The following is a 15,119-nucleotide window of genomic DNA, read 5'->3' on the forward strand; positions in this document are numbered from 1 at the left end:
ATATATAGCACAAATGAACCTTTCCACAGAAAAGGAAATCATGCACTTAGAGAATAGACTTGTGGTTGCCAAGGGGGATGGGGAGGGAGTGGAATGGATTGGGAGCTTGGGGTTAATGAATGCAAACTATTGCCTTTGGAATGGATTAGCAATGAGATCCTGCTGTGTAGCACTGAGAATATGTCTAGTCACTCATGTTGGAGCAGGATAATGTGAGAAAAAGGAATGTTTACATGTATGTGTAACTGGGTCACCATGCTGTACAGTAGAAAAAAAATTATATTGGGGAAACAACTATGAAAAAATTTAAAAAAATAAAGAGAAAAAGATTTCCCTGATGAATTTAAAAAAAAAAAAAGGAAATACCAAATCACTATACTGTCAACCAGGAACTAATATAGTGTTGTAAGTCAATTATACTTTAAAAACAAAAAAAATCCTTGAAAAAAGAGATCAGATTTGTGGCGGCTACTAGAGATGGGATGTGAGGAGGGGTAGTTGGATGAAGGTGTCAAAAGGTACAAAAGTCCGATTATCAGATAAATAAGTATTAGGGATGTAACATACACAATAAATCTGATTAACACAGCTCTACTTTATATATGAAAGATGTGAGAAGAGTCAATCCTATGAGTTCTCATCACAAGGAAATAATTATTTTTTCTATTTTGTTAATGTCGTATCTATATGAGATGATGGATATTCATTAAACATTGTAGTTATCCTTTCATGATGTCCACAAGTCAACTCATTATGCTGTACACTTTAAATACATAGAGTGCAACATGTCAACTATAGTTCAGTAAAATGGGGGATGGGGAGAAAAAGCATGGGGAATATGAGTTGGTGATGAGGTCTCTGATGAAAATTAAAACAGGAAATCTGTAGCATGAGTCTGGAAAAGTAGTTTAGATTGATCCAAAAGTGCTCTCTTGAGTTTAGTGCATTCAAGGGACATGTGAGCAGAAAGAAGGATTAGCCTTGGAAAGATCTGGAAAAGAATGTTTCAGGCTGAGAGAGCAGTTCAGTCCAAGATGTGAGTTACAAATGAGCTTGTTGATCAAGGAGAAGAAATAAGGCGATGATGGTGAAAGCAGTGTAGTTAAGTTGCAGTGATGGGAGCCATGAGGGCAGGGACTTCTTGTTTTGTTTGTTAATGTATCCACTATATGAAACAGATCCTGGCACACAGTAGGTCCTTAATATGTGTGGATTGAGTGAATGATTGAACCAAAGAATCTAATTCAAGATGAATTTAGAGAATGAAGGAAAGGCTTGATCATGAAATTGCAATCAGAGGCTTAGTTTTATTTTAAGCATAACAGAATACTTTAAAGGGTATGTTGTAGACTGAGCATTGGCCCCTTTGAAGAGGTCCACAGTCCTAATTCTCAGAGCCTGTGAATGTTATCTTACATAGTAAAAGGGACTTTGCAGATGGGATTAAATTAAAGATCTTGAAATGGGGAGATTATCCTGGATCATCAAGGCAGGTTTAATGTTATCACAAGTGTCCTTATAGCAGGGAGGGAGGAGTCAGAGAAGATGCTGTGATAATGGATGCTGAGGTTGGCCGTCATGCAGACCTCAAGCCATGAAAAGTGGGCAGCCTTCAGAAGCTTAAAAAGATAAGGAAATTATCCCCTAAAGCTTCCAGAAGGAGCACTGCCTGCTGATCCATTTGAGATTTCAGAGCTGTAAGATCATAAATGTGCCTTGTTTTAAGCACTACATTTGTATTAACTTGTTACAGCAGCAACTGGAAACTAATACAAGATTATTCCAAACTAAAGAAAATGGCCAGTTAATAAGTTACAAACATGAAGAAGGATATGTTTTTAAAAGTTCACTATCATTTGTCACCTAAATTACAATGCATTTTAAATTTAGTTCTAAGGTTTAGCTGGATTCCCCTTACTGTATCTTCTGTAATCTCACAGCAGACTTTGTTTTTTCCTTTTTTTTCTTTGTCTTTTTTTTTTTTTGCTATTTCTTGGGCCGCTCCCGCGGCATATGGAGGTTCCTAGGCTAGGGGTTGAATTGGAGCTGTAGCCACTGGCCTACGCCAGAGCCACAGCAACGTGGGATCCGAGCCGTGTCTGCAAGCTACACCACAGCTCATGGCAATGCCGGATCATTAACCCACTGAGCAAGGGCAGGGACCAAACCCACAACCTCAAGGTTCCTAGTCGGATTTGTTAACCACTGCGCCATGACGGGAACTCCTGTTTTTTCCTTTTTAAAAGTTTTATTGAAGTGTAGTTGATTTACAATGTGATAATTTCTACTGTAAAAGAGTGATTCAGTTATAGACACATCCATTCTTTTTCAGATTCTTTTCCCATATCGATTATCACTGAATATTAGGTGGAGTTTCCTGTGCTATACAGACTTTAGAAGGGGATGGAGGAGTTATAGAGAGGAAAAAAACAAGTGAGTCTAAGAATGAGAGGCATGAATAGGAGAAAAAGTGTTATAAAGGGAAAAAATGCATTTGGTAGACAGAGGGAAGGGAAAGGAAGGGACATTAACTACTGTTGCTGCATAACAATGTACGCACCCTCCCCCCCCCCCCCCCCGCCCCGCCCCAGTTTAACAGCTTAAAACAACAAGTGTTTATCCCATAGGGTGTCTGAGTGGCAGGAATCCAGAAGTGGCAGGTTTGCATGGTTCTGGCTCAGGGTCCCACACGGATGAGGCTGCATCATCTGGAGGCTTAACTGGGGTTGGAACCTCTACTTCCAAGATGCTCCTGAACGTGGCTGTTTGTGGGACATCTCAGTTCTCCTCCACATGGGCCTCTTTATGGTACTGCCTGAGGGTTCTCAAAGCATGACAGCAGGCTCCCCGCTCAAACAAGCAATCCAAGGCAGAGCTGAGAGGAAGCCATTGTACCTTTTCTAGGACCTAGTCTCAGAAGCCTTCAGTCACCTCCTCCATGTTCTGAGGGTCAGAAGCAAGGCACTAGGTCCCAGCCTCACTGCTGGGGAAGAAGGATCAGGGTCCTCCATAGGAAGGAAATGTCAGAAGACAGAGAGGAAGGAGTGAAAAGAAATTTGAGCAAAACATCTGATTCTCATTCATTCATAGAGAATGCCTAGCTATGTCCACTTTTCTCTAATAATCTCTCTCCCTTCATCAGGAACTAATGGTTATGTGTGCATGAGTGGTGGGGGCATTTATGTGTGAGTGTGTGGTGGGGGAACGTGTGTGTATGAGTGTGAGTGTGTGTAGATGTATGTGGATGAGTGTGTGTATGTGTGAATGTGTGGATGTGTGTGTGGATGTACATGCATGTATATGTGCATATACGTGTGAATGTCTGCCTGTGTATGTGTATGACTGTGCGTGAAAGTACATGTGTGAGTATATGTGTGTCAGGCATGACAGATGTAGAATTCCCAGCTGTTTCCCGCTTTGACTCCTGCCAGACATAACCACCCTTTATCTCAGTGTCCCCAGAGACTGCTGATTCCACACTCCAGCTGGTCTCTTGTCCAGGTAATCTCACCAAAACTCCAAAGCTTGGAAAGTCCCCTGTAACTAACTGGTTTGCTGAATTCGCCCAAAAGAAATTCAGCCATTTTACATCTCCTTTCCCAAGCCCTCATCCAAGCAGAGGCTGTCCTTGACCAGAGGTCCGCTGTGGTTCCCAGAAGTGCAGGCAGCACGTGTAGGTTGCAGATACAAACTAGGATGGAAAGTCCAGAAGTTTGGGTCCAGCACTGTGATGCAGTCATCGGAACATGAAGCACAGGTGGAGCTGTTCTGGAAAGATGGATGGACTGTGAAGAGGAACTTCCGTCCATGCCTGATTCGGAACTAGGTTGATTAATGAACTAAGGAGAAAAGAAAGAGAACAGCCCCATAAAGAATTACCTGAAATGCCATCTTCTTTTCCATTCTTTCACCTCTCATCAGATATTAGATTAGGTCTTTACCTTTTATTTGATTTTTTCTGCTTTCTTTTCCTACCTCTTTTCTGTTTGTTAGGAAACACTAAAAATTGCTTTATTATCATAGAATGCCTTAAGATTCTTTTAAATTCATTGCGTGTAAAAATGCAAAAGTCTTTTACTGTTTAGTCTTTAAAGGAAATGTATTTTATAGCAAAATATGCCACCCATATTTTAAAACACTTATAAGCCTCAATTTTCATGTATTGATGTTTTTAAATAAGGATTTAGGAATGAAAAAAACTCATATTTTGGGTCTGTACATGTGTGTTGTATACTTGGAAAAACAGAATAACCTGTAATGGGAAGTAATCTGAAATGTGTGTGTGTGTGTGTGTGTGTGTGTGTGTGTGTATGTAAATATCTGAATCACTTTGCTGTACACCTGAAACTAATACAATATTGTACATGAACTATACTTCAATAAAAAAAGGAAACAGACACGAACCATTTTATGTGATATTTTTAAAAGCCATCCTTAGATGCAGGGGTAGATAGTAATTTCATTTGAATGTGCCTTTTTAAACTGAGAATTAATTATTTCACTAGAAAAAAGAATATCATTATAAGACTATTAATGAATAGAAGTATTCATTTTGATTGTTTTAATTATCCAAAATTCAGTAAAATGTTTCTTAATGGGATGAATAAACAGCTTCATATATTATTTAAATAAAAATAAATGCATATAATAATATTCCTTGCATTTCGCATCTGTCCAAGTGAGAATATATTTTGGGCGACATCTGTATATCAATGAGCATTTTATATATACTTAATTTAGGACACTAATGACTATGAGAACATGCACACAGATGTGTATAGAAAATGGCCCAGGTGCTAATATGTAAGTGAGCAAAATTTTCCTGTAAAAGGCCAGATAGTGAATTGTTTAGGCTTCCTGGCCCATACCATCTCTGTCACAGAATCTCAGTTTTCTCCTGTCCGCCATCAACAAGATGCATGTGAACAGGGAGGGCTGTATTCCAATAAAACTTTATTTACAAAAATAGGTAAGCAGGATTTGCCCTTAGTCCAATCCCCCTGCCAGCTCTGTACCAAATGATTAATTTATTCATTCTCAGAGCCAAAAATGTTTTGTTTCCTTTACATTTACTTAAATAAAATTCCCAACAAGTGTTATTTTGAAAGCCTGGTGGAAAAGTTTGTCTCTAAAGTCACATTTTAATAGAACTGATTTAAAACTGTCACTTCAGTTATTAACAATCAAATATTATCGACTTTCAGATTAGTATTATTAATGGCTTTGGATAGTTCAGCATGTACAATGCAAGAAACTCATAAAACAAATTTCAGAAATAATTGAGTTCTGTTTATTCATAACATGATAAATGAAACACAATCTCGTTTTAAAATGTATTGAATGTTTATCAAATAAGTAAACTGGAGGTTATCTTTCTAAAGATGACTATGATATTTTATTCCCAGTATCTGCAATGATGATGTGTCATGGGGGAAATAGCGTCTTTCACAGAAAAAAAGAATATTCTTTGTTGTTGTTTTTTGCCTTTATGTGTTCTGTTTTGAACAACAGAAAAATAATTATTTTAAAAGCTTTTTCAAATGATTTTATAACATGTCTGAAAGGACTTTTCTGAAGTTAATCCCATTTTGAAGTCTTTATCCATTGTAGACATCCCCTTCACTTTCTACGGCTCTTTGCTGTTCTCTAAAGAGGGGTGGTCTATAAGTCCTCGTTGATCATTGCTTTCAGAATTGTCCCAAGTGGCAAGAAATTTAAATTTCTTGTTGAGCCCATTATTATCAGACCTAATACTAGATTCTTGTAAGGTCCTGCACAGTGATGGCTGGTTCTATAGGGAAACTAAGTGAATAAAATAGAGGACAGGTGCATAGTGAGGTCTCAGTTAAAACAAAGATGTCTTCCTTGTCCATTTCAGATGTCTTACTGGTCCATTTCAGATAACTTTCACAGCTCTTTGGTCTCCTTACCATTTGGGCACTTGGATCCACTGTACTAATTGTGACTGGAAGCCTGGTTGGTATTCTTGATTCCATCAGCGCTCTCAACCTCAGTCAGTCTCCACAATTGAACAAAGATAATCATGTTACAGTACCTCTGCCTACGGGATAGATTTTCACAGCACCTTTTAAAAAAATTATATTGACGTATAGTTGGTTTACAATGTTGTGTTAATTTCTGCTATATAGCAAAATAATTCAGTTATACATACATACATATATATTCGTTTTTATTTTTTTATTTTATTTTATTTTTGTCTTTTGTCTTTTTTTGTTGTTGTTGTTGTTGCTATTTCTTGGGCCGCTCCCGCGGCATATGGAGGTTCCCAGGCTAGGGGTTGAATCGGAGCTGTAGCCACCGGCCTACGCCAGAGCCACAGCAATGCGGGATCCGAGCCGCATCTGCAACCTACACCACAGCTCACGGCAACGCCGGATCGTTAACCCACTGAGCAAGGGCAGGGACCGAACCCGCAACCTCATGGTTCCTAGTCGGATTCGTTAACCACTGCGCCACGACGGGAACTCCCTGTATTCGTTTTTATATTCTTTTCCATTATGGTTAATCACAAGATGTTGAGTATAGTTCCCTGTGCTGTACAGTAGGACCTTGTTATTTATCCATCCGATATATACTAGTTTGCATCTCCAAACTAACCCTAAACTCCCACTCCAGCCCTCCTCCACTCCCTTCCCCCTTGGCAACCGCAAGTCTGTTCTCTATGTCTGTGAGTCTCATAGCACATTTTTAATGGGTTCATACCGATGTTCTATAATGAAGGACGTGCTCTAAAGACGTGCTTGTACTGTCTTAGTCCTTCCTGCCCATGCTGTTGACTTGACTAGGGAAACTGGTTTTGAGCGGAGAAAAAGCAGTAACCACTCAAAAGCTCTGTTTGTGTATATCTTGCAGGAGTACTTTGGAACCTCTCATCTTGCGATGCACTCAAAATGCCAATCATCCAGGATACCCTAGCAGTGTTGACCAACGCGGTAATCATCCCACACTCAGGCTGGGATAATTCACCTCTTCAGGATGATCGGAAAATACAGCTGCATTCTTCACAGGTGCTGCGAAATGCCACTGGATGCCTCAGGTGAGTCCTGCATTTTCTCTGCCTCCCTCTGTCCTCAGACGCTTTCTGTTTCTGTAACTTTAATTGCTGTTTTGCTAAGAATCAGAGTGTTCTGGAAAGATGGATATCGATATGGCATTTCTAACAAGGTAGCAGAGAGGTGCGTCATCCACTGCCCTGTGCCTACACTGATATCTGACTTATTTAACATATTTTGTTGGGTTCTTGGGTCTTGGGCAAAAAAACAATCATTTTTATTACCCATGCCCGAGGCATAATGAAGTTTGATCCCTGGCTGGGGATCAAACCCATGCTATAGCAGTGACCTAAGCCACTCTAGTGACAGTGCTGGATCTTGGGGCCCACTTCGCCCCAAGAAAATTCCCTCCAAAATAATCATTTTTATTCCAACCAAAAATAGTTTTTTTGATTGAACACAGAAGTTAACAGTAATTTCCCTTGTGATGATATATCATGCATATAGAAAACCCAGCGGACCAATTAGTTGGAAGAGAGTCTATGACAAACACATAGGGATCTAGTTAACTGTCTCCAGTACCTATTTTTATTTTTTATTTTTGACAAATTTTCTGTGTGACTGCAAGAACCTATAATTCTTAAAAATAGCTCTTTAATAAGGCCTATGGTGTGAAATGTCTTTTTTAAATAATAAAAGTAGCAAATGTGTTGCAATTATCTCCCAAAGCATTTTTACAAAACCCATCACCCAGAAATCTCTTGAGATGTTTTAGTTGTTTTGTTTGGTTTTTGTTCTTAGAAAAGAATGTAATAATCAAGGTATACTTCTTCCAAACTCTGGAGACTGTGTTCCCAAGGATGCTGTAGATTGTACCAAAGTTGGAAATTTTGCTGGGTTAAACTTGATGAGATGGAGGTGATTTAAAATACCTAGTCAGATAATTAGTATTTAAAAAGTAAAGTGTGCAGGATGGCTTTAGCTGGGCTGCCTCAAAGATGCCATTTCTCTTACAGTTGATCAGTTTCTAGGTGTAGGAATCAGACTCTACTGAGAAAGAACAGAATCACCTTGGTGACATTAATAATAATTATCTCATGAATATTTATAACATTGCTCTCAGCCTCCAGTCTAGAGAGGGGTGTGTGTATTTGTGTGATATGCATGCATAAAGGAAGAAAAAGTGAGCTGGCCTCCATAAATACCAACATGCATTCATGGGCAGAAATAGGAAACCCTGTGACAATTTCACTTTTCCTCAAGGTCACAAAATAAAGCTCTTTTGACATGATTTCTCTGGATAAGCTCCACCATAAGCCAAATTTACAGTTCTCTAAACCCCCTTTTGAGACATCCATTTTATAACTTCTTAAATTCTATTATCCTTCAGAAACATCCTGCCCCACCAGAAGAAATATAATTCTTCCAAAGCTAAAACCATAGGCACTTCTGACCCTTTCTACCTGATTTTTCTGTTTTGAGTAGATGCAGGTACAAGTGGTTTTCCTTTCTTCACTTCTTTGATTTGTAGAGAGTGTCATCTTTCCTAATGAAGATCATGGAAGGAAGTGCCTCAGAATCAATTGTAGAAGTGTTGACTACAGTTGATTAGCAAAGATCTGTTTAGCTCCATCAGTTAAAATTCTCTCTGATAAGTAATGTAATGATCCATTCATGATGTTTGACTTAAGGATGAAGGACATTGACATTATGAGCATTCAACTACATTTGATGAAAAGTCAGCTGAAGAAACTAGACCAGTGTAGGTTTAACAGTCCCGTTTGTAGTTATGGCTAAGTTCACACACACACACACACACACACACAGGCTTGACCTGTGCTGCTTCTACTGCTAGCCAGGATTGACCACAACATGAGAAGCAAAAAGGAGAGCTTCTGATTTAGAGTTTCTTGTAGCCTAATTGACTTTTCTTAATCCAGATGGAATGAGGTTTAGAGTTTTCCCACTTCTCATGGTTTATCATGTGAGTAACAAAAACAATCTGTCAATATGTGGTGAATATTTCACTTCCCTCTCAATTCATTAAACTCCCACCTTTCTTACAGGAAAAAAATACATAATTTTTCTCTCTTATTTTGAATGCATTTATGAATCATTCTACATTAATGAACAGGTTGGATTAAGAGATGAAGAAAATAGCCCTGGGGAGGGGCTAAAGTGAATTTGACAAATAAAGACTCAGCTGATGAAAGGTTTCAAGAAATTTCTATTCTTACTGTCAACTTAGAACCAGTGTTGGAAACACACCGAAATAGTCATAAATGTGTATATCATGATGGAAGATTCTAGATTTTAGTAGATGAAGTTATTTACATTCTTGATTTTTTTCAACAAAACCTAGATCTTATGTACATTAAAGAAATTACTTTGTATGTTGTTCCTGGCTTTCAGCAGTTTTGTCCACAAGCTTTGGCTAAGTGTGTGCTGTGTGCTTGGGAAGGACCAGGGAGGTAGAAGTAAACATGGCAGCTTCTTCTGCTTCAGAAACTCCTAATCTAGTGGAAGACAATGGCACCCATACAATGAGTCCTGGGACTACATCATAGTATAATATAAAGCCATTATATGAGGATTGCATAGAGGGAACAACTGGGGAGCGAGTGCCTTACTCAGCCAGTGTGGTCGCTAAAGGCTTCAAGAGCCAGGTGAGGTTGGGGCCAAGCAGAGAAAGGGCTTCACCAGTCAATGCATTGAGAGGTAGTCAAGGTCAAGGTAGGATAGCCCTCATGCTCTGACACAGACGTGGAAGAACAAACACCAGGGTCTGCAGGTAGTCTGCAAGCCTAGGAGACTTCAGGAAATGCAGTTTGCTTCATTGCCCATTCCAGGTGATGAAGGGCCTTGAAAGCAAAGCTTAGGAGAATAGACTTGGGTCTGCGGTAAAGCTTTGACCAAAAGAACACAGAGATCAGCTCTGTCTGGAAGCAGTTTTACAAAACAGAGTAGAGGTGGGTGGGGAGTGGAGAGGGGACAGAAAGAGTGGAGCTGGGAAGCTGCCCTGCAGGCTTCATTTCTAAGCTATCTCCTGTAGATGATAGTAAATATCAATATTTCATTCCATTCGATTAAATTTAACCATCACTTATTTGTACCAATGAGATCTTCATAGCTGTTTCCATTTTAGTCCTTTTATTTTAGAATTTTTTCTTTTTTTTTTTTTTTAGTTACAGAATTGTTATGCAAATGATAGTTCCAATATCTCATCAAATTGTTTAGAGAAGTTTTACAGCACAGACCATTATTTGTATGTCACTAGGGTTTAATAAATCAAATCCTGAGAAACAAAAGGGTAACCAATGAACATAGCTATGCTAAATTATGGGTAATGCAGGAGACTCAGCAAAAGTCCTCCTGGAGCTGCAGAAATGATTTGAATATAGTCCTTAAAATGTAAATTAGTAACCACATCATCTCAGTTTATAAATCACATATGGTCTTAGACCTTGGCAAGGAACATTTTTTTTGTTTTTTCCTATCACAATATTTAGAAAGAATTTGGTGCTTCTTAAAGCAGAAAATAAATTCACAGCAATTGTTGTTCCATTCATTTGTATGCAGTAAACATGTACTTTACATAAAAAGTGATAGAGTAAATTTGTACAGGAAGGCAATATAGTGAGTTTGTGTAACATTTGCATGCCTTGATCTGGTCCATTAATTTATAGCTTTAATCCTTTTTTCACTTTTAAAGGCATCTATTGTTTTCTTTCTAATTTTATAAGCAATACATGTTCATTACTGACTCCTGGAAATACATGAAAGCATAAAGTAATAATTAACGATCACCCATCATCTCCACACCCCCAGAGATGACAATCATTAGCATTTTGATACATTTCTTTGCAATGTCTGCATATCTTTTTACTCTTGAAAGTTACCTAAATTGTGTAAAAATGCTGCAGTTGCCTGTTACAAATCTTTTCCAAGTGTCACAACCACCGCCACCACATTCCATGAAATCAGGCTAAAACATAAGCATTTGATTTAGGACCTTGTTTATCTGGTAAAAGAAAACAATAAGTTGCATTTGGTCTACAAAGCGTGCCGTGTGTGTGTGTGTGTGTATGTGTGTGTGTGTGTGTTTAAGGAATTCAGTCAGAAACTCTGGAGAGAATTATGACTAATTGGGTATAAACCTGTATAGTAAGTAATGTAGCCAGTCTTTTCACCCACATCGTGACTGCCTAGCTAGACCATACCCTCTACACCATACAGGGGGGGAAAATATGATATGTGAGATGAGATTGCAAATCTGTGCTGGAAGGTCACACAAACGACCACTTGACCAGTGAATCAACAGTGCTCTCCTTGTGTTGCTTCTTTTAATTTGCTTTTCAATATTTACCAAGTGGCATCCACTTGGCCAACATCCCTTTTGCCTTTAAATGCCAACTGTCCTCTCCCTCCCTAGATTTCTTTTTTTTTTTTAATAATTTTTTTAATTTTCCCACTGTACAGCAAGGGGGTCAGGTTATCCTTACATGTATACATTACAATTACATTTTTTCCCCCACCCTTTCTTCTGTTGCAACGTGAGTATCTAGACAAAGTTCTCAATGCTATTCAGCAGGATCTCCTTGTAAATCTATTCTAAGTTGTGTCTGATAAGCCCAAGCTCCCGATCCCTCCCACTCCCTCCCCCTCCCATCAGGCAGCCACAAGTCTCTTCTCCAAGTCCATGATTTTCTTTTCTGAGGAGATGTTCATTTGTGCTGGATATTAGATTCCAGTTATAAGTGATATCATATGGTATTTGTCCTTGTCTTTCTGGCTCATTTCACTCAGTATGAGATTCTCTAGTTCCATCCATGTTGCTGCAAATGGCATTATGTCATTCTTTTTTATGGCTGAGTAGTATTCCATTGTGTATATATACCACATCTTCCGAATCCAATCCTCTGTCGATGGACATTTGGGTTGTTCCCATGTCTTGGCTATTGTGAATAGTGCTGCAATGAACATGCGGGTGCATGTGTCTCTTTTAAGTAGAGTTTTGTCCGGATAGATGCCCAAGAGTGGGATTGCGCCTCCCTAGATTTCTTACTTTCCTTTCTCCTCTCCTAAGACCCAAAGTATGGATGACAGGGGACCCTGACAGAGTTGTCACAGAGCCCCATGTGTCCACCTCCATCTTAAATCTTAATTTAGTCAATTAGAACCATGAGGTCTTTTTTAAAGATAAGACTACTGGAGTTCCCTTGTGGTGCAGTGGGTTAAGGATCCAGTGCTGCCACTGCAGCAGCTTGGATCACTGGTATGGTAAGGGTTTGATCCCTGGTCTACGAACTTGGCAAAAAAAAAAAAAAAAAAAAAAGAAAGATAAGATTAGGTTTGAATTAGATAATAAAGTTGACATTGTTTTTCCAGTCTTTGGATTCCTCCATTTTTCTATTGATGACTTGAAACAAGTTAATATTTTTGGCTTGTTTCTATAGCTATGGTTTTAAGAAGATATAAAAAAAATGAAGTAACAGGAAATAAAACTATTTTCCCAGGGTGGTATTTCCTAACTCAATGTAGCATATAACTCCAATAGGAGCTTTTGGTAGATAAAAATAAATTTATCAGATTATGATCGGAGATCATTACTGTCAATTTTTGTTCCTAGCAGGATTCAAACTTACTTATGTCATTTCAGGGCAGGAAGCCGAGGTTAAGAATTTAAGTAATTACTGTTCTGATGAAGTACACCTTTTTATTTTTCAGAATGAAATAAAAGGTTAAAAATGCAAATTGTACCTCTGTTAAATATTCAAAAGCTTATCAGAATGAAATTTAAGTTTGAGAAAAAGGCCTATGCCTTAGTAAGCTAAGATCTAGAACACCCACATAGTCCAATCTTTAGACAATTGCAAACAATCCTAGAAGACTCTGGCTACTTTTCTGAGCCTTCCTTTTGGCATTACACTTTGTACCAATATCGATGGTGGGGCCTGCCCCACCAGCCTCAAGCACTTGGCATGTTCACTGAGAGCATTTTAAAGAGAAGAACCTCTTGGCGTTGCGTTTTCTAAAACAGCATGGTAAGTTCTTCATGGGAAGATGGCATATCATGTTGACAGAGCAAAAGTGTAAGCACATATAAAATATAAAATGAAAAGTTAATGCCCTCAGTCCTTTTCCATTTAAAAAAATCACTTTGGGGGTAGTAAATGAAATTTTTCAAAAGCTGACCTGTTTGTTCCTGAAATATCTATCCATCACTGAGAAAAGAGGATAGAAGCAGGAAAAAACAGATCTCTTAAAGTTTGTTGGAGGAATGAGTTGATAAGAATGATGACAGCTGAATGGTGGGGTTCCAGGAGGCAGTGGCAGGTGGTGACAGAGGGTGTCAGAGCTGGAGGCGATGGGCAAGAGGTGGGCTTCATCTCTGCACAATTCCTGTCACCCACACCCTCCACCGCATACCCTTCACCCTACCCCCAGCACTCACTAATGCTCATTTCTTCCTCATTCCTCCCCCTTTCCTAATTTTGTAACAATTCTGCTCAATTAAAGCCTTAATTTTAAATAAAAATTTACAAATATAGTCTATAATAAATATTGGAAAATGTTAGAAGGGTTTAGGGCATAAGTTTGCATGAAATTTACTGTGTCAGTTTTTTCTTCTTTTCTGATTAAGGATTCCTCCAGGGAAACCATTGTGGCCTTATGTCAGGCATTTGAGACCTTGAAATCGATTCCATTGTGTACATGTGATTGTTTCATTGTGCATCGTGTGATCAGATGCCTTCCTATAACCTTTGGCTGGAATAGTCGTCGCCTTTAGCCAAAATGTGTGTTGACCAACCGCAGACTGAAGGCTCATTAGTGAAGGTCAGACTGGCTCAACCTGTGGACAAGCTCATTTTGGCTGAGGTCACTGCAGTAGGTTGGGATAAGTGTCCCTCAAAATCTCTGTCAAACAGGAACCTGGAATATGACCCTATTTGGAAATTGGGTCTCTGCCGATATAATTAGTTAAGATGAGGTCACACTGAGTTTGGGGAGTCCCTTGATCTAATAAGTGTGACTTTTATAAGAAGAGGACACACAGGGAGGAAGGTCCCGTGGAGACAGAGGTAGAGATAGGGTTGAAGTTGTTGTAAGCCAAGGCCTGACAAGGGCTGCCAGCAACCACCAGCTAGGAAGAGGTAAAGAAGGGACTGTTGCCCAGAGTCTTGAGAGAGAACATGGCCCTGGCTGACACCTTGATTTTGGGCTTCTGACCTCCAGAATGGTGAAAGAATAACGTTCTGTTGTCTGAGCCATCCAGCATGCGCTTTGTTCTGGTCGCCCAAGGTTTCTATTAAGGAACCCAGAGAGGCTTGCAAAGAAGAGGACTCAGCACAAGGAGAAAAAGGGGGCAAAAAACTTAGAGAATCGCCTGTCCTCCAACAGTGCTCACACACTCTACAGAAGACCACGATAGAAAGCTGTTTTTCTCTAAGCCATGGCTGGGCTCCTGCAGACCGCAGGTGCAGGGCAATTAATTCATCCCCTGGAGCAGGATTGACTCTACAGGCCCAGGTGAGGCTGCCTCAGCCAAAGAAGTTCAAATTCAGCCTCTTTGACCATCTGGCTGTTAAATAAGCATCCCCTGCCTCCATCTCGTATGGATTCGATTCTCATGTTTTCTGCTCCTTCTCATTGAGCCCACCTCCCTTTCCCTCCTGACTGTGAACTTGTTTCTGAGAGTTCTTTTGGTGGCTATAAACTTGGTGGGTGCCATGGACAGTGACGTCATTCTAGGGTCTCTAGCAACATGTGGGACAGGATTTAAGTCTCATTTCAAGAAGTTGTATAGGGAATGAATGCTTTCTGGATTTAGTGTGAAACATGACTGCGTTTTCCCATTTAAAATATCACCAATCAATAGCCTAAAGATCTCTTTGTGGCCATTATCATCATTTCAATGTGAACTGTAGGTAAAGCCTTGCTGAGTGTCCTTTTTTTCACTTGTTAATCTACTAGCTCAAAACAGTTCCAATTGGCATCACTGTATGGCTGTGTTCATTTATTTGGGAGCACTTTGGGCTTTGTCTCCAGCTGAAGTATTTGCATAAGGCTGGCTTTGCTAACATCCACAGCTCATTTCCTGGTGCT

General features: G+C 39.4%; 1 protein-coding gene across 3 annotated transcripts in view; it reads left to right on the top strand.

The window, feature by feature from the left end:
• Positions 1-15,119, top strand: part of CTNND2 (catenin delta 2) — a 1,041,823-nt gene that overhangs the window by 837,902 nt on the left and 188,802 nt on the right. For all 3 annotated transcript variants that reach the window (XM_047768122.1, XM_047768109.1, XM_047768114.1), the window contains exon 12: positions 6,874-7,057. In XM_047768122.1, coding sequence (XP_047624078.1) covers positions 6,874-7,057 — 184 coding nt within the window. The remainder of the gene's footprint in view (positions 1-6,873; positions 7,058-15,119) is intronic.

Source organism: Phacochoerus africanus, chromosome 1, assembly GCF_016906955.1.
Source record: "Phacochoerus africanus isolate WHEZ1 chromosome 1, ROS_Pafr_v1, whole genome shotgun sequence".
Lineage (NCBI taxonomy): Eukaryota > Metazoa > Chordata > Mammalia > Artiodactyla > Suidae > Phacochoerus > Phacochoerus africanus.